This window comes from Podarcis liolepis (assembly GCF_965112155.1).
Source record: "Podarcis liolepis genome assembly, chromosome: 4".
Taxonomy (NCBI): domain Eukaryota; kingdom Metazoa; phylum Chordata; class Lepidosauria; order Squamata; family Lacertidae; genus Podarcis; species Podarcis liolepis.
In genome coordinates, this window is record NC_139558.1 from 91,866,559 (window position 1) to 91,888,136 (window position 21,578).

A 21,578-nucleotide genomic window follows, 5' to 3' on the forward strand; every position below is an offset into this window, starting at 1 on the left:
TTTTTGCGTTGCAGGGGGTTGGACTAGGTCAGGGGTCAGCAACCTTTTTCAGGCGTGGGCTGGTCCACCGTCCCTCAGGCCATGTGGTGGGCTGGACTATATTTTTTTTTGGGGGGGGGGAATGAACAAATTCCTATGCCCCACAAATAACCCAGAGATGCATTTGAAATAAAAGCACACATTCTACTCATGTAAAAACACCAGGCAGGCCCCACAAATAACCCAGAGGTGCATTTGAAATAAAATGACACATTGTACTCATGTAAAAACACGCTGATTTCCAGACCATCTGCGGGCTGGATTGAGAAGTCAATTGGGCCGCATCCGGCCCCCGGGCCTTAGGTTGCCTACCCCTGGACTAGATTATCCTCAGGGTCCCTTCCAACTCTACAATTCTATGATGCTATGATTATTTAGAAAGGAGCAGGAGAGGTGGGGTGCCAAATTTCGACACTGCACGGGGCGCCGCTGAAATTTGAGACCTCAAGGTCCGCCACTGAGGCATCTGAGTCTTGGCTGAGGGCAGACTGATGTTGGTGGGGAAATACACAGTTTGCCCAGAATGGACCAGCCTCCGCTGCAAGAAACTTGAAAATAGTGTCCCATTGTTTGGGAAAACAACCGCAACACACACGAAAGTCCATTTTTCCACAATGATTCCCCCTTCCCCATTATTCTCTCCCACATAATTGCAATTAAATATACATGTTCTCTCAGAAATTCTCCTCCACCGCTGGGATTATTCAGATGAAAAGTTAATTAGGCATAGCTTATATACGACAAGTATTTGGGAACGGAGATGTCTTGATTGCAATGCTGTGGCGTGTTTTTTTCCCTCTGCAACCCCTCCAGCGCAAACACACACACTGCAATGTGCAGCTATACCATTCCCAACTGAACAAATTTGGTTCCTTTTTTTCTCAGTGCCGGAATTAAGCTGCAAGAGATAGGGCTAGCCCCACCCCCTGTTTTCTTTTTTCCTTCAATGCCGAAATTCATAACACCTCGCTAAGAGCACTCATCCTTTCCAAAGCGCTTCCCCCTCGTCTTAGGTGAGGCAGCTTACCGCTCCGCCTGCGAAAGCAACTCTGCTTCAAGCTGTTTCACACATCAGAGGCAGCAGCTGCGTTTCATCTGATGCCCAAACGATTCAAGCGGCCGAGAAATTTGGGAAACGGCTACTGAGCCCAACACTTCAGAGGCCAACAATTCAACAGCACTTTCCCCGGCTTTGGGCCGTAGGTCCTGAGTGTCGTGGAAGGATGGAGGAAATGAGGCCCTCCAAATGCGGTTGGGCCACAGCTCCCATCCCAAACCCTCCAATGACCCCTATTTTCCAGGGACAGCCCCAGATTGTCAGAAGCCATCCCAGCTTCTGATGTGATCCTAGAATCTCCCGCTTTTCCTTAGGTAAAGGTAAAGGGACCCCTGACCATTAGGTCCAGTCGTGGCCGACTCTGGGGTGGCGGCGCTCATCTTGCTTTATTGGCTGAGGGAGCTGGCGTACAGCTTCCGGGTCATGTGGCCAGCATGACTAAGCCGCTTCTGGCGAACCAGAGCAGCGCACGGAAATGCCATTTACCTTCCCGCTGGAGGTATTTATCTACTTGCATTTTGACGTGCTTTCGAACTGCTAGGTTGGCAGGAGCAGGGACCGAGCAATGGGAGCTCACCCCATCACAGGGATTCGAACCGCCGACCTTCTGATCAGCAGTCCTAGGCTCTGTGGTTTAACCCACAGTGCCACCCGTGTCCCTTATTTTCATCAGCGAAATGTTGGAGGGTATGGAGTTATGCAACCCCTGAGCCAAGGAGTTAAGTAACTTTGCAGTCTTTAGAAGACATCTGAAGGGAATGGGAAATGAGCGAGGTCCCAACCAAAGAAGAATGGCAACTTAAACGGATGGAATACGCGCAGCTAGCATATAGAATAAGAGAACAAGAAGAATGTGCATTTAAGGAAGGCTGGAAAATGTTTACTGAATATATGGATAAAAATTGTGTTCATTTAAAAACTCTGGTAGCATTAAGATAAATTCAACAGTGCAAATAAATTTTGATGGATGTAACCATGGCTTATGGAATGGTTTAGTTCATGTAAAAGATGCAGGGATGTATGGTATGCAAAGGGACTCAGGTGGCACTGTGGGTTAAACCACAGAGCCTCGGACTTGCCGATCAGAAGGTCGGCGGTTCAAATCCCCACAACGGGGTGAGCTCCCATTGCTCAATCCCTGCTCCTGCCAACCTAGCAGTTTGAAAGCACATCAAAGTGCAAGTAGATAAATAGGTACTGCTCTGGTGGTAAGGCAGTGGTGATCCCAGGGTTCCCCGTTAAAGGGCTTGTGTTGAGGGGAGTTACTGGCCATACACTGAAAGTTTGTCAGTGCATTCCCCTGTGTTGCGGTGAAATGGGGGGCTTAAACATACGTCTTCCAGAGCCAGCCCAATCCCCAGATGCAACTGGTTAACCCTGATGTGCCCCAGATCCCCGGCCAGGGACTGGAAGGGATAAATGCCCAATGCTTAAGCCAAGATATTCCTACATCTGAAAGTTTAATAAAGTTGTGGCCAATTTTAATCCCATAACACGTTGTCACGAGTCATTATTCCACTTGGGTGTCGCCTGGGGTCGGGGGGGTCTCCGCCTGGGCACGCAACATTAGGATACCAGAGATGCAGCCTGCCTGGCCTCTAGTCCGTAGCATGGCAATGCTATATGCAAATAGAGCCATATGTATGGAAATGAACGGCGAGACCCAGAGAGAACACATGTAAGCACTTTACCCAATGGGATAATGGTACATGTTCCAGCTCACAGGAGCTTATGCAATTGCAAAATGAACAGAAATGCTATAAAATCACAATTGCCCTATTCTTTTGTCCTCAGAACAGCTTTGTGAGAGGGGTAGCTGTTGCTGTTGTTGTTTTTAAGAAGGAAAATGAGGCTGAAACCAGACATTTTGCCTGAATATCTCTGAAATGTATCTTCAGCAAAGGAAAGGCTGGAATCTGATTCGTCCAGTTTTAAGTCCCCAGGTCTTGCACACTGAATCAGTACTGCTACTACTGCTAATATCATTAGGTGTTGTGCAACTAGGTTTTTCTCAGAGCATACCTGTCAGGGCTGCCGCCCAGTCCCAGCTCACATAGGACCAAGTCAGCCAGCGTTCAGTTTCAAAGAGTCTTTATTGGATTACAGGTTCCATTTCCAAACTGCAACGTGCAGCCCTACTTCTTCTAGGTCAGAACGACGAAGACCCGTCTGAGTCTCCGCCTCTAGCGCACCAGCTTAATACCCTAGCCTTGCTCCACCTCCTGCGCCTTTCCTTCCGTCTCTGGGTCCTCCTGCCCCCCTGGGTCTCTCCTTTCCTACTCTCTTCTGACGCGGCCCCCCCTGACCCTTCCGCCTCCTTGCGGCGGGCTTTGGGACTCGGTTCACTCTCTGGGCTGCTGGCTGCGCCAGCTTCCGTTACATTTGAACTTGGCGCGCGCGCCCAACTCTCCACTTTCCTCTTGATCGTTTCCTCGCTCCCCGAGGTGGGCGTGACTACTCCTGACTCATGCCCTCCCTCCTTCTGAAAGTCTCCGGAGCCCGATATCTGGTCCCCTTTCTCCCCGCTGCTCCCGGCTGGGAACGTGGGTCCCGATCTCCAACTGCTGCTTTCTGATCCCTCTCTGGACCCTTCTTCCTGGGGTGTCCCCCTGCTCTCCCCCCTTGCTCTGGCTGCTGGCGCTCCCTTCTGGGAATCCTCGGACTCGCTAGACAGGCTCGGTGATCTCGGGTCGTCATCCCCACTCATCCTTCCTTCGTATTCCTCCCCCTCGCTCTCTGTCTCCTCCCTTCTCTGCGTCTCTGCTCCTGAACCCCTGACAATACCCTTTGAAATGACTTGCTCAACCTCACTCAATTCAGTGCGTCTGAGTAAAACTTAGCTGTATAACACCCTTCTTCTTATTTCATTTATCAATTACTTCCCACAAAGTGCCCCGAAGCATTTTGCAATATAATAAAAATATGTAAAAAAACAATTCTATATAGACTGTTAAAACAACTGCACATATAAAAATATTTTTTTAAAAAAACAACACAGTTTTAAACCACATTTGCACATATATAAAATCAAATCCAATACAGACGCCAATGGGGATAAAAAAAAACTCCATTTAGAAGGTTTGCTGGAAGAAGAAGAAGACTTTGGATTTGATATCCCACTTTATCACTACCCGAAGGAGTCTCAAAGCGGCTAACATTCTCCTTTCCCTTCCTCCCCCACAACAAACACTCTGTGAGGTGAGTGGGGCTGAGAGACTTCAGAGAAGTGTGACTGGCCCAAGGTCACCCAGCAGCTGCATGTGGAGGAGCGGGGAAGCGAACCCGGTTCACGAGATTACAAGTCCACCGCTCTTAACCACTACACCACACTAGCAGGTGCCAGAAAGAACAGAGAACACACTTATCAGATAGGCAGTGGCAAGGAGTTCCAAAGGGTACATGCCCCCACACTTAAAGCCTGACAATCTGGACAATTTGCTGTTGCATAAAATGATGGCGCTGCCTAGATTATCACCCCTTAGGAACCTTATTGCTAATGTCTTTGTGTGTGTTTTCTTCTTCTCTCTCAGGAAACTATGGCGAAAGTGGAATGGAAGCTTTCAAAGACATGTCGGGCAAGGAAGGGGTCTGCATCGCCCATTCCTACAAGATCTACAGCAACGCTGGCGAGCAGAGCTTTGATAGGCTATTGGAGAAGCTGAGAAGCCATTTGCCCAAGGCGAGAGTTGTGGTGTGCTTCTGTGAGGGCATGACAGTACGAGGGCTGCTGATGGCTATGAGGCGCTTGGGCCTTACTGGAGAATTCCTATTGTTGGGCAGGTGAGTAAATCTGCAGATAATTGCCGCCTTTTTCATGGGAGTGCAAAATGCATTTTTAGTCTGCGCTATTCAAATGAGGGTGGCCCTCCGATGAAGGAAATGAGTTGCGTGAAGTTCAGCCGGTGAAATCAAACGTGCAAAGTTGTGAAATAGTACAGAGTTTAAAAGCAAGCTTTGGGGATTTGCATATTGCACAGACATTTGCACCAAGGATAATATTAGAAGAAGCATCACTTCCTGTGTGAGAAAGAGGAATGCCTCTCCTGAGATGGTGCTGACCGTTTTGCGTTGTACAAGCATGTGAGTTAATAGGGCACCTTTTAAAAAGGCCTTTCACCAATTGCACATGTAAATCTGTGCAAGTGTTGGATAGCTAATATTTCTGGAAATGTTGGAAGCAGATGCAAACTCCTTCCATTGGATCCAGTGACAGAGGTCTTCCCTGCATATTGATCTTCAAATGGTTCCCATTGAATTAGCTGAATATGTCATTTGATGCAGGTGGGGTTATACATCCGACTATTTGTGAATATGAGCTGAACTGGGAACCATTGTCTTTTCTGTTTGTTTGTTTGTTTGTTTGTTTGTTTGTTTGTTTGTTTGTTTTGAAAATAACATTTAGCAGAAACACAATGAGCTTCTTAACTAGACTTAGTTGTATCTTTTGAGATCAAAACCTATGCATAAATGAGAACTGGCTGGCTATTATAATCCAGATAGAAAATAAACTTGTATTGACCACACATTGTCTGAGAAATTATCAGAGCAGATTCTTCATTGACTTGGAAGGAGTACTTGACAGAAGGATTTCTTTTCTGTTTTCCCTTACCAAAAGGAGAGATTAACAATAGCATGTAAAACAAAAGTTCTATCTTGCTCAGTTTAAGAGAGAGTGTGAGTGTTTGCAGAGGATAGCTCTTGGTGCCCCTATAAATTGTATATGATATAAATGAATAACCCCATTATATATGTCTTGCTATATGAAGAACAATCTGTTTATCTGCATTGGCTGTCTTTGAGGGTGTTGGGTCTTAACAATGTAAGTCATATAAATGAGTAAGTCCAAAGTTATTGTTGCTAGCTTTTCATAAGATGTTGTAAAACATGGGTAGGCAAACTAAGGCCCGGGGGCTGGATGTGGCCCAATCGCCTTCTCAATCCGGCCCGTGGATGGTCAGCGTGCTTTTACATGAGTAGAATGTGTCCTTTTATTTAAAATGCATCTCTGGGTTATTTCTGGGGCATAGGAATTTGTTGATTTCCCCCAAAAAAATATAGTCCGGCCCCCCACAAGGTCTGAGGGACAGTGGACCAGCTCCATGCTGAAAAAGTTTGCTGACCCCTGTTGTAAAAGGTAAAATCGTCGAGATAGTGGGTGGAGGTAGGAAGGCACTTCCCCATACAAATTAAATTGTGGATATAGATTCTGTTTGAATGCCCATTGTGATGTAATTGTACACTCCTTGTAGATTGGGCTTAGGCTGCCCATAAGAATTGGAATGGTAAAACTGCTTCACTGCCTTAAGTGATATGGTTGTCTTTGAGAGACTGTGGTGATGAAAAGGGTTAATAAGGCAGAATGAACAGATGGTTGGCTGTGGGGCATCACCTCCTATGGTGCTCTATGGCTCCCTGGCTACGTGTTGGATGTTGCATGGAATACCACCTAGACAGGTTGGGAGAGGCCTAATACAGTGGCGCAGACTTGGGCGCCGCACTGTGGGTGCCCAGCACACAAGTGCCACACTACGGCATCTCCATTCCTCTGGTTTTATATCTTTAAGATGGGATTCTGTAGCAGGAGGTACTGGCAAGGATTTCTTTGCATGACTGAAGAGTTGGCCAATTACAGGTCTGTTGCTCACAATCTAAAGTTTTATACAGAGGAGACAACTGGAGGAGAAGATGGGGCAGGAATAAACAGGGATGCAATATTCAATATATACATACTTAGACTTGAGTCTTTTGATAGACAACTGAGTCTCTCCTAGCTTCATAGCACTGGGGAAATAGAGCTGGGCTGTTTTCCAGCCCCACTTGACAGCCACACATGGGATCAGCTGTTTTTCAGGAGTTGTAATATAGTGCTAGACTGAATACAGAAGCTGGGAGCAGATCCAGCCTGTTTATGACCACTGCTTCAGGCAGGAGAGATGATTCAAGCCTCTTACTCCCCATCAATGAACAGGAAGTGCAGATCAGTAAGGGGTCGTGTAATGGAACGCTGCTGTTTGTTTATATTGGAGCAATAAAACTTTGACTGGATAGTTACTGTTGGTTTTCCATCGCTGGGGAAGAAAAAAGAAACTGAAATGGATATCCACAACCAAATCCTAATTCGGTAAAAATCTGCATACTTGCAAGGAGTGTTTGCCAGGGGAGAACAAAGCATTTTGTATTTTATTTGTACAGTAGTTGTTGCATTACCTCCCAAAACCAAATTCAAAAGAGAGAGAAGCCTCAGACAACAGTCTTAAGAGATGATGTTTTGGTATCAACTAGGAGCCTAGGAAACAGACTTATATTGAGTCAGACTATTGGTCTATCTAGCTCAGTGGCTGTTTGGGGTCTCAGACAGGAGTCTCCTTTTCCCACCTGGAGATGCCAGGAGCTGAATTTGGGACCTTCTGCATCAAAGCAAATGTTCTAGCACTGAGCCACAGCCCTTCCTTACTTCCTAGAAGGGAGACAGTGGAACAGATTGCCTTGGGAGGAGGTGGACACTCCATCGCTGGAAATACTTAAACTGAAGCTGAACAGTCACCTGTCAGGTGGGCTGTGCTTGTATCCTGTATTTTAGTTCCTCCATCAAGGAAGGAGTGTGATGACCTCTGTGGCCCCTTCCAGCTCTAAATTTCCCATCTCTGTGGCTCCTAGCAACTCACACTATCAACGTGTTAAGATGGCATCTCCCCAAGGACCAAAAAGAGGGACAAAATGGGGTTGATGGTTTTCCAGAGACTTGTAATGGAAAGTACTATAGGGATGGTCCATGATACATAGGGACAGTTGGAAAGTGTGTGTGCTGATTCGGTTTTTCTTCCTGTTCCTCTTTATTCCCAGCCTCCTCTGCCTCTTCTCCCAGGCCCATTTCTTTTACGGTTTTAATTCCTCGAGTTAGGTGGCTTTGTAATGGAATTGCATTTTATGAATGCCAAGAGCTGCGTTGGGGGAGCACTCATCAAAGAGCGGGATGTGAATTCTTGAAGAATAAATGAATAGATGTTTTCACACAGCGATCATTTTCAGGGCTCTGAGAGAGTCACTAGTGCGCCACCAAGAAATTAATCAATACCAAGAGACTCACAGGAGATATAGGACCCATAGGGAAGAGGCCATCCCACTGTCTATTTCAAAGGGTCGCTGATATGCTTCCTTTCATCCCCTCTTCTACTCCTCCTTCACCTTAGAAATATAGAAACATAGGAAGATGCTATCAAGATCAGTATTGCCTGAACTGCACCGGCAGCAGCTCTCCAGGGTGTCAGACATGGGACATCCCCAGTCTTACTAGGAGATGCCTGGGATTGAACCTGGGACCTTCTGCATGCAAAGCAGATGCTCTACCACTGAGCTCTGGCCCTTCCTATGTGCATATGGGCATAAGAAGCTGCCTTATACTGAGTCAGGCCAAGTGGTCCATCCAGTTCCATATTGCCTATATTGGCAGGCAGCAGATCTCTAGCAGGGCTGGATTAAACCATGTGGAGGCCCCTAGGCAGTCAAAATCTTGGGGACCCCTTCACAATGATGTCGGTTTCTGAGTTAATGGGGGTTTCTCTTCCAAAATCAAATTCTTTCAAGTCTGAATCAATATTATTTCGATCCATTGTTGTGGGGCCCCTAAAAGGGGTGGGGCCCATAGGCCAGATCGTACTCTGACTATTTGATAATCTGGCACTGATCTCCAGGGTTTCCGGAAGGGTTTCCCCCAGATCTACCTCAAGATGCTGGGAATTGAACTTGGCAGATGTTCTATTACTGAGCTATGGCCAATGATGATGATGATGATGATGATGATGATGCAATTTGTATTGCATTATTCAAAACCAAAGATCTTCCCAAAGTGGCTCACAATCAAAGGGTTATAAATGAAGAATACAATAAAATAGACTTTCCCCAACCTTCCAGCTGTTTTGGATGACAACTCCCATGCTGGCTAGAGCTGATGGGAGTTGTAGTCCAAAACAGCTGGAGGTCATCACTAGATTGGGGGAAGGCTCCAATAAAACAGCATCATGTGAATCCCATCTGTAGAGTTGCGTGTGAAAATTAAGAGAGGAAAATTAAGTAGGACTAGAAGTCTGATCACCGAAGAATTGATGCTTTTGAATTATGGTGCTGGAGGAGAGTCTTGAGAGTCCCACGGACTGCAAGAAGATCAAACCTATCCATTCTGAAGGAAATCAGCCCTGAGTGCTCACTGGAAGGACAGATCCTGAAGCTGAGGCTCCAATACTTTGGCCACCTCATGAGAAGAGAAGACTCCCTGGAGAAGACTCTGATGTTGGGAAAGGAGAAGGGGACGAGAGAGGACGAGATGGTTGGACAGTGTTCTCAAAGCTACTAACATGAGTTTGACCAAACGCAGTGGAAGACAGGAGTGCCTGGCATGCTCTGGTCCATGGGGTCACGAAGAGTCAGACACAACTAAACAACTAAACAACAACAACAGTGCTGAATACCATCCTGTGCTTGTCTATCCCTTGTTTCTAGTGCACATAAACATAAATGCTTGCCCATGGACATTAAGTGCAAAAGTTGTTATTTCAGAGTGTGGCCTGGCATCAAAATAAGCTGATAACACATTGCATTAAACACCTCATTGGCTTTTTAAATGGTGAAGAAGTTGTTGTTTTCCAAACCAAGTGAAAACAGGAGGCAGGCAGAACCTTCCCCAATGTTTAAAGAAGGGGGACATAGGTAATGAAACTAGGTTTGAGAATAGCGGGTTCTCCAAGAGGATTCTGGTTCTCACATCTGTGAAATGTTGAAGGCTATGCTTATATATTTACAAAATCTAATTTATAAGCTGTCCACTTGCTGGAGTGACATGTGAAGTAAAAACAAATTAAGAATCACCATTGCAATACAGCAAATTAAGACACAGCAAAGGAGACATTTATGCAATCAACCCTTTAAAACAGAGACTGAAGAGATTAAAACATTGCAGCAATGAACAATTAAAATAGAGTTTTTAAAAAATAAAAATCAAGAGCTAAATAACATATTGTAACATTTTGTTTGATGGTATGTTGTGCTTTTAGCAGGAGTTTCACCCAGTTTATGGTTTTGATTATTTACTAAAAGCGTTTATTAAAAGACATCTGAAACTTTAACCTTACCAATTTTTAACAATATAATAAGCCAACTGAAGCCAACTGTGTTGGTCACCCAGCACGTTCTTCCGATCACCGTAGAGGAAGTTAACATTCGATGTGACTCTAGGAAGTAGAGTGTGTTCCCAAAAAGAAAAAAGAAATAGCTGCCTTCTGAACATATTGCTGGAGAAATCAGGAGGTTACTAATTGAGTTTAAACTAAATGAATTTGATTCCTCGTTAGCTAGGCAAATTACACCATCCTGGAATCCAGACCTTATTAGTCACTGAGATGTTTCTTACTTTGTTTCATGCTTGGCTTTTACTGTGCCAAGAAGGAAGAAGATAGGAATCCTTATGCCTTTATATGGAATTCCTGTTTGCTCCTCAAGTTCTGGAGAAGTTTCTTCCCTGCCAAGGGAGCCATATGGAAGAGTGTGCCATTCAAATGCAAAGCAGGCTTTTGAAAGCAGACCAATCCAAGCAGAGAGTGATACAAGCTTAAAAGCAAACTAAAAGCAGGATAAAACTCTGAAAGAGGAGGGGTGGGACTTTTCAGCCCAAGGGTCACTTGTCCTTATATATGTCCTCCTGAGGGCCAGGTACTAGTGGTGGGCGTGGTCAGAGACAAGCAGTGGGTGGAGCAACAGATATGGCTCTTGCCTTGGTAGAGAAGGCTACATTCAAGTCATGCAACCTTTCAAAACACCTGTTTCTCCATCCAGGCTTGCAGGAGACATGGTCCCAGTTCAAGGACACATTCCAGCCAGGAAAAAAGCACTCAAGGAGGGGGGGGGGGAATGGATGAATTGATTGATTGATTGATTATTTGATTTCTATACCTCTTAATATATTTTATATATCTCTAAGCGGTGTACAGAAAACTGAAGCAACGAGAGACAGCAAACAAAATACTGTACTTTTCCAGGTGTAAGAATAGGGTGTTTTTTTACTAAAAAATAATGTTAAAGGGGGGTAGTCTTATACACATATAGTGCATAGGGGGAGCGTGTGACTGGTTGCTGCCGCAAGCCAGAGATTGTCAGTGACTATTGGGTGTGTTATTGGTTGCGGCATCAAGGTCAGGTGTTGATTGGCTGTCGCTGGGGTAATTTGGCAGGCGATTTGCAGCTTTTGCTGGCGAGTGGACAGAGGATCGGTTGCTTTTGCAGGTGAGCAATTTTTGGCAATTCCCCCTAAAAAAAGCTCAACAGCTATGGGCAATCCTCCCCCCTAAAAAAGCTCAACAAAAGTCCCCCAAAATAGGGGGCGTCTTATACACGAAAAAATACAGTACGCATAGTTACTGATACAGTCGTACCCTGGTTTTCGAACAGCCTAGGTCTCAAACATTTTGACTCCCAATCGAAACCCTGAAGTGCCTGCTCCTGTTTTCAAACTTTTTTGGGAAGTCGAATGTCTGACAGGACTTCCATGCGGGGAAGTGTCATTTATTGGTACACTGCGCTATAGAGGAACCTCCCCATCCTTCCTTCTGGAGAGAAAGAGAGTGCACACAGGATTGTGCCCTTCTCTTTGAAGGTCTTTAAATAACATTGCTCCCACATCACAGACCAAACACTGTTCTCACCATACTGTCCACTGCAAGGAGCGAGTTCCATTAGCTCCCGTTTCCAATGGGAATTGCCATCTCTATTTTTAAGAACAGATCATTGGAACGTTAGACGGAAATAGCCCTAAATGGGTTCAGCAAGTTGGAAGTGAAATAAAACTTCTGTGTCATCGCAACCTTATCTCTGTTTCACATCATGTTACAGCCCCTCCTCTGTAAGGTCCTAACCCGTTTCCGCAATAACATTGAGAAAAGTTGTATATGTGGCAAGGCGCCATCACTTTCAGGGTTTTTCCGCACTTGAGAGATGGGCAAATTTGTCAAAATTGGTTGCTCTCAACATCTCACTTCCCTCACAATCTTGAATTCAGCTCACTATGTTTCTGAACTTTTTAAAGAAACAATTCCTCCTGAAGATTCACGAGCATTTTCATAGGATTATAGAATCAAAGAGTTTTGTAGGGTTTTTTGAAAATAAATTTTATTTAAGATTCGACATTAACAATAAATCAGCAGTAACTAATACATCTATTCATTACAGTTGACCATCTTCATAGAGTTTGAAGGGACCCTGAGGAACATCTATTCCAACCCCCTGCAATGCAGAAATATGCAGATGTCCCATCTGGGAATCAAACCTGCAACTTTGTTGTTATCAACAGTGCGTACTAACCAATGGAGCTAACCACTTAGATTTTGTGCATATTTCTCCTAATACACCCATTTTTGTATAGAACTTTGCCTAATATGCACATTTTTACCAGTTTGTTCCCCTAAGCATTTGTGTGTGTGTGTGTGTGTGTGTTATTTTCACTAACATATGCAATTCTGTGTAACTAAAAAAAACCCACCTGTCTTTGGAAATCAGCCCTTCTCTGAATTTTCCTATGCAGCTCTCCAGCCAAGCAATGTGTACAAAATGCATGGAATTGCATAAAAATGCACAAATAAGTGAGAATGATGTGCAAAAATGCTTTATATTAGGGGAAATTGCCTTCCAAAAAAAAGTGTGTATTAGGCAAAATCAGGCAAAAGATGTGTATTTTAGAATAAGGTAAAGGTAAAGGTACCCCTGCCCGTACGGGCCAGTCTTGACAGACTCTAGGGTTGTGTGCCCATCTCACTTAAGAGGCCGGGGGCCAGCACTGTCCGGAGACACTTCTGGGTCATGTGGCCAGTGTGACAAAGCTGCATCTGGCGAGCCAGCGCAGCACATGGAAACGCCGTTTACCTTCCCACCAGTAAGCGGTCCCTATTTATCTACTTGCACCCGGGGGTGCTTTCGAACTGCTAGGTTGGCAGGCGCTGGGACCAAGCAATGGGAGCGCACCCCGCCGCACGGATTCTAACCGCCGACCTTTCGATCGGCAAGCCCTAGGCGCTGAGGCTTTTACCCACAGCGCCACCCGCGTCCCTGTATTTTAGAATAAAAGGTATTAAAATCCTAATGAATTTTCATGAAGACTTCCTTAAAATGATAATAATTGCCAACGGGCTTGGAAATGTGGAAAAGTGAAGTTAAGATTGGGAAACAACAAGTGATGGAAAGAAACCAAAACTGACAGTTTCACCTGGCCCCATCATTGGGCAACTACGTATACCGTATTTTTCGTCCCATAGGACGCTCCTCCCCATAGGACACACCTAGTTTTTTGGGGAGGAAATAAAGGGAAAAATTTTTTCCTTTATTTCCCCCCCCCCAAAAAAAAACCAGGTCAGGGAACAGTGGGATGGCGGCGCTGCGCCTCCCCGCTGTCCCCTGAGCTTGTGGGGCTGGCCGATGTCTGCCTGGCACGCGGGGCGCTCTGCTTCGGGGCGCTTCGCACGCCGGGTGGCAGGCTGCTATCCGCAGCCTAGGGAGCCCTGCAGGAACTCCTGCGGGCTCCCCAGGCTTGCTGATAGCTTCCTAAAGCCTGGAGAGCGAGAGGCGCCGGTGCACACCGACCCCTCTCGCTATCCAAGCTTCAGTGAAAGCCTGTATTCACCCCATAGGACACACACAGATTTCCCCTTCATTTTTGGAAGGGGAAAAGTGTGTCCTATAGGGCGAAAAATACGGTATATCGCAATCTGACAATGAAGTTATTTGGTGCTATGGGGTATCATTTTGCTCACAAAGCTATTTAACATATATATGAAGCTGTTGGGAGCCATCAGGGGATTGGGAGCAGTGTCATCAATTCACTATTGATATCCAGATTTTCTTTCTTTCTTTCTTCCCATCTGAATTGCATGTGACTGGTTCAGTGCCTGGGTACAGTGATAGGCTGGATGACCACAAATCAGCTGTGGCCTGAGGCAGGGTCCTGAGCAGGGGAATTCAGCCGATTGGGGAATGGCACTTTCCCTGAAGGTGTCATGGAAATCTTTTCAATATTGATCCAGAGCAGAACTCCAATGTATGGTTAGCAGAGTAAAAACTTAAACACGTTGCAGGATTCCCCAAAAATAGACCAGAGACAATTGTATTTCATCCAGCAGAGCTTTACTGCAACTGAAGGCAAATGAGCATAATGGTCACAAGAAGAAGAGAAGAGTTTGGATTTGATATCCCGCCTTTCACTCCCTTTAAGGAGTCTCAAAGCGGCTAACATTCTCCCTTTCCCTTCCTCCCCCACAACAAACACTCTGTGAGGTGAGTGTGGCTGAGAGACTTCAGAGAAGTGTGACTGGCCCAAGGTCACCCAGCAGCTGCATGTGGAGGAGCGGGGAAGCAAACCCGGTTCACCAGGTTACGAGACTACCGCTCTTAACCACTACACCACACTGGCTCCAATACATTCAGGATTGGCACTGTCCATAAGAAATCCAGTTACAGCAGACTTTCCTTAAGTCTAAACCTTAGCACTATAGCATATTATGTACAGAACACCAGAAGGAAGAGAGACAGAAAGAGAATGTGTGAAACCCAGGCTCCTTCTGGCCTTACTTTTATAGTCAGCATGACCTTGACTGAAAGAGATAAGAGAACCAGTTTAAGCCAGCTGCACTCAGCTTCTCGGAAGGAATAACCCAAACATCATGAACCTTCTGCTTGTTTCTGTCATACAGAGAAGCTTCCAGAACCTCTTGAATTAAGTGGAATAGAAAAGATCTCTACAAATCAGATCAATACTTTCTGCACTAAGAAATGCAAACTGACAGAAGGAACAGGTGCATAGACTGGAGGTGCTCCCTAATCCATTTTTAACACTAGAGGCATGTGGCGCAATGGGCCAGTGCGTCTAGCTGTTAAGCAGAAGGTTGGTGGTTCGAGCCCACCCAGGGACGGCTGTGGGAAGGATTCCAGCATTGCAGGGGGCTGGACTAGATGACCCTTGAGGATCCCTTCCAACCCTACAATTCTTTAATTCGAAGTGGCCACAGTAGCTAGGAGTGCCATTTACCTCTTTTGGCCAACGCATGAACTAGGCTGCTGAGCAGAGCATCCTACATATTATACACATATAACACCTATGTTAAAGGAATTGTAGTGGAATGGAATGGACTCCCCACTGAAACATGGCAAGGCCTTCAGTGCCTGCTGAAAACTCATTTGTTTTCCACGGCCTTTGTTGGCCTTTGATGTCAGCTGTGATGCTGGTTTAACAAAAGTTTGTCCTGATAGGGAGAGGCTGTTGAATTTATTGCTTTAATATTTTGGAGGAGGGTTAAGAGAATTTCTTGGGAACCACCTTGGGAAATCTTTCTGCAAGGTGATATAAAATATTTTAAACAAACACAACTTTTGTTGTAGCATAATAGAAATTGAAGCCACAATCCTAAGCACTTGTTTTTTCCCTGCTCTGGAGGGTATGACTTGAGTTGCAAGAAAGGAGGTTCCGGCTGAACATCAGGAAGAACTTTCTGAGAGTGAGAGCTGTTCAGCAGTGGAACGGTCTCCCTCTGGAGGTGGTGGACTCTCCTTCCTTGGAGGTTTTCAAGAAGAGGTTGGATGGCCATCTGTCATGGATGCTTTAGATGAGATCCCTGCATTGTGGGGGATTGGACTAGAGGACCTTTGAGGTGCCTTCCTGTTGATGGATCTCAACCAAAAATCTCTGCTGCCTGGCTGCGTAGTCCGTGTAGTCCATGTCGACTACTCTGGAACATAAATTGCTGAACAGTAACTTGATTGTATTTGCTTTTATTATATACAGAGTATAGCGCAGCTTTGTACAAGCTACTTATATACAGACTAGAATCAAACTCCACACACCAACCTCTCTAAACTCCAACACCTCTCTGAACTCCAACAACAGCCCTGCTGCGACATGCTGCTTATAAGGGAAAACATTTAACCAGTCACCGCCTGTTGCTATGCTTCTCTGTCTCCAAGCAGACTTTCTCAAGTACCCTTGTTTAACTTGGCTTCTTGGTAAAGGTAAAGGTAAAGGGACCGCTGACCATTAGGTCCAGTTGTGACCGACTCTGGGGTTGCGGCGCTCATCTCGCTTTACTGACTGAGGGAGCTGGCGTACGGCTTCAGGGTCAAGTGGCCAGCATGACTAATCCGCTTCTGGCGAACCAGAGCAGCGCATGGAAATGCCGTTTACCTTCCCGCCAGAGCGGTACCTATTTATCTACTTGCACTTTCACGTGCTTTTGAACTGCTAGGTTGGCAGGAGCAGGGACCGAGCAACGGGAGCTCACCCCATCACGGGGATTCGAACTGCCAACCTTCTGATTGGCAAGTCCTAGGCTCTGTGGTTTAACCCACAGCACCACCCGTGTCCTAATTGTCCAATTCAAAGCTGCAGTGTTATCACAAACCTCAACACTTCCAACTCTAAAATTCTATGATTCTACTAATGTGCAAACCCTGTTGAACATGGCAGGACTAACTTAGAAACATGAGAAACATCCAAGAAGGTCAGCACATTGTGTTCCTTGGCCTCTTCCATTTTACCCGCATAAAAACCTTATGAGTTAGGCTAGGCTACGAGATTGTGCCTGGCACAGGCTCACACAGTAAGCTTCACAGCCAGGTGGGGATTTGAACTCAGGTCTCCGTCATCTGGCACTCTAGCCATTCCACTGTGCTGTGAAAGGAGGCCGTACGAAAGCCAGGCCAAATTCTGATCTGTAAGCTAGATGATGTGATAAATTCCCCTACAAGTAGATTAAAATGACATGGAGTCGCAAATAGCAGACCTGTTCCTCCTTAAGCATGACCAACGGATCGTTTGCTGGGAAGCTGTTGCGTCTCTGGAGGTTAAAGCTGAAAGCGACTGATAACGTGGTGAAAATACCAAAAACCTTGAAACAGAGATCCGTTCACAAGGGCCTTGAGAAAGACCTGTAAATCTTGGCAGCTAGAGGCGATTTTCAGGAAGTATGGTTTATGTGCAGGGGGCAGTGGGATACTTTCCCCAACAATAAGAGCCAAACCAACATCCTTTTGATCTTTTATCCTTTTAATTAGAAAAGGCACTAGAATAACTGAAGAGGTGAACTGAATGATGTATTCACAGAGGTGGAAACTATAGAAATGGAAAATTGAGATTATACTATGTGTTGTATCCAATATTCGTCCTAGAGTATACAAAGGGGTTCCCTTCATTTTCCAACTTGAGTTTCATTTTTTAATTGCTGTTTAGTTTTAATGGCATTGTTTTATTGCATGCCTTAATTTTTTACGTTTAACGCTTTTAAGAGATTGTTTTATTGTGTTTTAGTAATTATATATGTCAATATTTTAATGTGTGTGTAATTGTTTTTTATACTTGTAAACTTAGAAACTTATATTGACGGTAATAACGATGATAATAATAAGAGCAGACCCACTGAAATTAATGGAAATGATTAACTTAGGTCCATTAATTTCAAAGGGCAATCAGTTTTTAAAAAATTGCCTGGAAATTCCCATGACGGTTCTCTGACATGGAACATGCTTTGTTGTTTCCCAAAAGAAAAGAAAATCTTCACTTAAAAAAACAAATAAACCCAACTCGCCTTCCCCCACACTCCCTTATCTGGCTGCCTGAGAAAGTCTCTGAATAACTCTGTTGTTACAGCAATTATGCCTGTTTGTTTAACAAATATGCCACTTCTCCAAGGGTAAGCGGCCTTGCAGTCAGTGGACCTTACCTCTGAGTATACAGGCTTGGCACAGGAGAGCTGAGATCAATTATGATCAGAGCTATTTTTCTAGAAAAAGAGGTGCTGGGACTCACCATGAATGCCTCCCTTGTTCTCTTATAATGGCAATGGCGTCCACCTGAGAGGTGCTGGAACTGAGTTCCAGCGAGTTCCGGCTGGGGGAAAAACCCCTGGTTATGATATTGTTGCAACTGGGCTGAATCCATACAAATACAGTCGTACCTTGGAAGTTGAACAGAATCTGTTCCGGAAGCCCATTCGACTTCCAAAATGTTTGGAAACCAAAATGCAGCTTCTGATTGGCTGCAGGAAGCTCCTATAGCCAATCGGGAGCCATGGAAGCCCCATTGGACATTTGGCTTCCAAAAAAAGTTCAAAAACCGGAACACTCACTTCCGGATTTTGATAGTTCGGGAGCTGAAACAGACGAGTACCATGGTGTTCAACAACAAAGGTATGACTGAACTATGAAATGTGACCTGGCACGATCCAAACTTGAGCTACAAAATCCACAATTGTTAAACAAACAGGCATTTTGAGGAGTGAGTCCCATCCCTAATTATACCCTGGAATTCAAAGGCTCCGTTTAGCTGCCAACAGTGGTTGATAGATTTTCCTCCATTAAGTGATGCTTACTTAAGCCCATCTAAGGTAGCGACCCTCAATGCATCCTGCGGAAGCGAAGCCCTTAAGCTGGTGAAATATTGTACTTTGGCTATTTCCATGGCTCAGATCGCATGTCATGCACACAAAAAGTCAAATCCCTGGGTGGTGAATCTCCAGGCCTGTGGATGTTGCGGGACTCCAACTCCCATCAGTCACAGCCAGCATGGCTAATGGTGAGAGGTGATGAGCACTGTAGTCTAGCAACATCTGAAGGGATACAGTTCCGCCATCCTTGCTGTAGACTCTGAATACTGCTTACCCTCAGATCTTTGCCTTAGGCTGCCCCACCAAGCCTCCAAATGGAGTTTCTACTCTGATGCGGGTGGGAGGACTGCATTTTATTTTTTGCAGGGGTTGAGAAGGAGTTCTAGTGAGTCACATGTTTTGCGACTGAATGCCTTGCAGAGGCTGAAATTTCAAATCATACTCCTACGCGCCGTGCCTCTTAGCCAAAGAAATCCGAGGAACAAAGCTTCTTTTAGCTGGGCTCAAGCACAATGAGGAAATAGGTTTCCCTTTAAAATGTTAGACAGTTCCCTGAAAGCATTAAAAAATAATAATAAAGAGAAATAGGATGACACTGTTTAGTTGCAAATATATCAGCTTAAGTGCTTGGAAATCACACTGAAAACAAATTACGGGCTTTTATAGTGGAGCGGGCTGCTGGAGCTCCTTTTCTTGGCACAAACCTGCAGTGGTATAATTATGGGTTGTAGTCAACTCATGTTTGCTCAGAGTAGACCAACTGAAATTAATGACCATGATGAACACAGGTCCATTAATTTCAGTGTGTTTACTCTGTGTAAATCGTAGAGGGATGAGACCCATTCCCCCCCTTCCATTGTTTACATTTCAGTGGGGGAGCAAAGACGGATACCCAATGACATAATTCAGTGGCAAACTGCCGGCTCCACATACGGAAGGTCTGAGGTTCAATCCATGATATCTTCAGGCTGTGTCGGGAAGGACTCCTGCCTGAAACCATAGAGAGATGCTTCCAGCCCGTGCAGGCAGCATGAGCTAGATGAACTGACAGTCCGACATGGTAGCTGTCAGGACTGGAGTCAGATGCAGGTCAGCACAAAAGACGCAGGGCTCCACTGTTGTTGTTTAGTCATTTTGTTGTGTCCAACTCTTTGTGACCCCAGAGCATGCCAGTCACTCCTGTCTTCCACTGCCTCCTGCAGTTTGGTCAAACTCATGTTGGTAGCTTTGAGAACACTGTCCAACCATCTCGTCCTCTGTCACCCCCTTCTCCTTGTGCCCTCCATCTTTCCCAACATCAGGGTCTTTTCCAGGGAGTCTTCTCTTCTCATGAGGTGGCCAAAGTATTGGAGCCTCAGCTTCAGGATCTGTCCTTCCAGTGAGCACTCAGGGCTGATTTCCTTCAGAATGGAGAGGTTTGATCTTCCAGTGAAGTTAACTCTTTATTCAAGGCAATAGCATATGACTCAGCAGAACTTCCCAGTTGGTCTTGCCTCTATGGAACAGTTGCCAGGATTGAAGGTCCCTGCCTTGCACCCTTGCTAATGCTCCTCCTCTCCCAGATGTTTCCCAAGCAGTGTCTATGCACCTCTGGCCTCTGTTCTGCCCTCCTCATTATTCTGCACGTTCTTGGAGACCAGAGGAGAGGGGAGATTGTCACAACAGGAGAGGGAGACTCCTTGGATTCTTCAGCAGCCTCTTGACCCCCCTCCTCTGCTTCAGCCTCAGAGTCTGAACTGCTCCCTATCACAGGCTCTCCCTGCTCACTAAAGCCTGTTGCCCCTTCAGCATCCAGCCCTCCCCCCCCCCAATCTTCCCCTTCAGACTGGTCCTCAGCATCTCACCAGCAATTCCTTGGCTCTGAGCCTTCCTTCTCTGGAGTTTCCCTTGGGGGTTCCCCAGCTGCCCCCCTCCACAACCCTTCTTTGTCTAGCCAGTCCATAACAGTATAAGGAAGATTCATATGGTCACCTTTTCTACCCATTTCTCTCCTTAGGCAATTGGATAGTGCCACACACCTCTAAGTGTATTTTGAGAGAGAGAATCTGTATTGTTCATTCCAAAGGCCATTGGGACATTATACAGTGAACAGCACATTAAGCAAAAAAAAAAAAAAAAAAAAAGACATTTGTGTATAACATGGGAGGGCATTCCAGGAGGTGGAGGAGGAAATGTGTCTTGTCAATCATCTGCCCTTTGGGTGGCCTCTTAGAAATCACCGAAAAGGAGGACCTATTTGCATACAATTTGTGTGTGTGAATATTTATACATAGATGCCAGTTTGGAAATAATTACTATAATTTAAAAAGAAAGGCTAGACCTTTGAACATTTTCACACCACCTATTTCCTCAGCCTCCAGATAATGCGCCACAGTTGAAGCAACATCAGTATTAAAATCACTGTGCAGAATAAAACTCAGCAGATAACCGAGGCAGAGTTGAAATAAGATAAAATAAAATAACCTGTGGGGAGTAAGCTCCAGGAAAAGCCTGGGAAGACAAATGTGACATTAATATGTGCCGGAGTGTCATTTGTGCCAGCGCTCAAGAAGTTTAGAGGTCATTGCATCATAGTAGAGAAGTCTGAGACCAGGTGAGCTGTTAAAAAATTAAAGGTAAAGGACCCCTGAACTGTTAAGTCCATATAAAGGCAATTTTGGGGTTGTGGTGAGGTGGCGCTGTGGTCTAAGCCTCTTGGGCTTGCCAATCAAAAGGTAGGCGGTTTGAATCCCCGCAACGGAGTGAGCTCCCGTTGCTCTGTCCCAGCTCCTGCCAACCTAGCAGTTCAAAAGCACGTCAAAGTACAAGTAGATAAATAGGTACTGCTGTGGCAGGAAGGTAAATCATAGAATCATAGAATCATAGAGTTGGAAGAGACCACAAGGGCCATCGAGTCCAACCCCCTGCCAAGCAGGAAACACCATCAGAGCACTCCTGACATATGGTTGTCAAGCCTCTGCTTAAACACCTCCAAAGGAGGAGACTCCACCACACTCCTTGGCAGCAAATTCCACTGTCAAACAGCTCTTACTGTCAGGAAGTTCTTCCTAATGTTTAGGTGGAATCTTCTTTCTTGT

The 21,578-nt window shown here is 45.4% G+C and overlaps 1 protein-coding gene across 5 annotated transcripts in view; it reads left to right on the top strand.

Moving 5' to 3' along the window:
- Positions 1 to 21,578, top strand: part of GRM5 (glutamate metabotropic receptor 5) — a 285,964-nt gene that overhangs the window by 123,777 nt on the left and 140,609 nt on the right. For all 5 annotated transcript variants that reach the window (XM_083499274.1, XM_083499275.1, XM_083499273.1 and 2 more), the window contains exon 3: positions 4,627 to 4,876. In XM_083499274.1, coding sequence (XP_083355400.1) covers positions 4,627 to 4,876 — 250 coding nt within the window. The remainder of the gene's footprint in view (positions 1 to 4,626; positions 4,877 to 21,578) is intronic.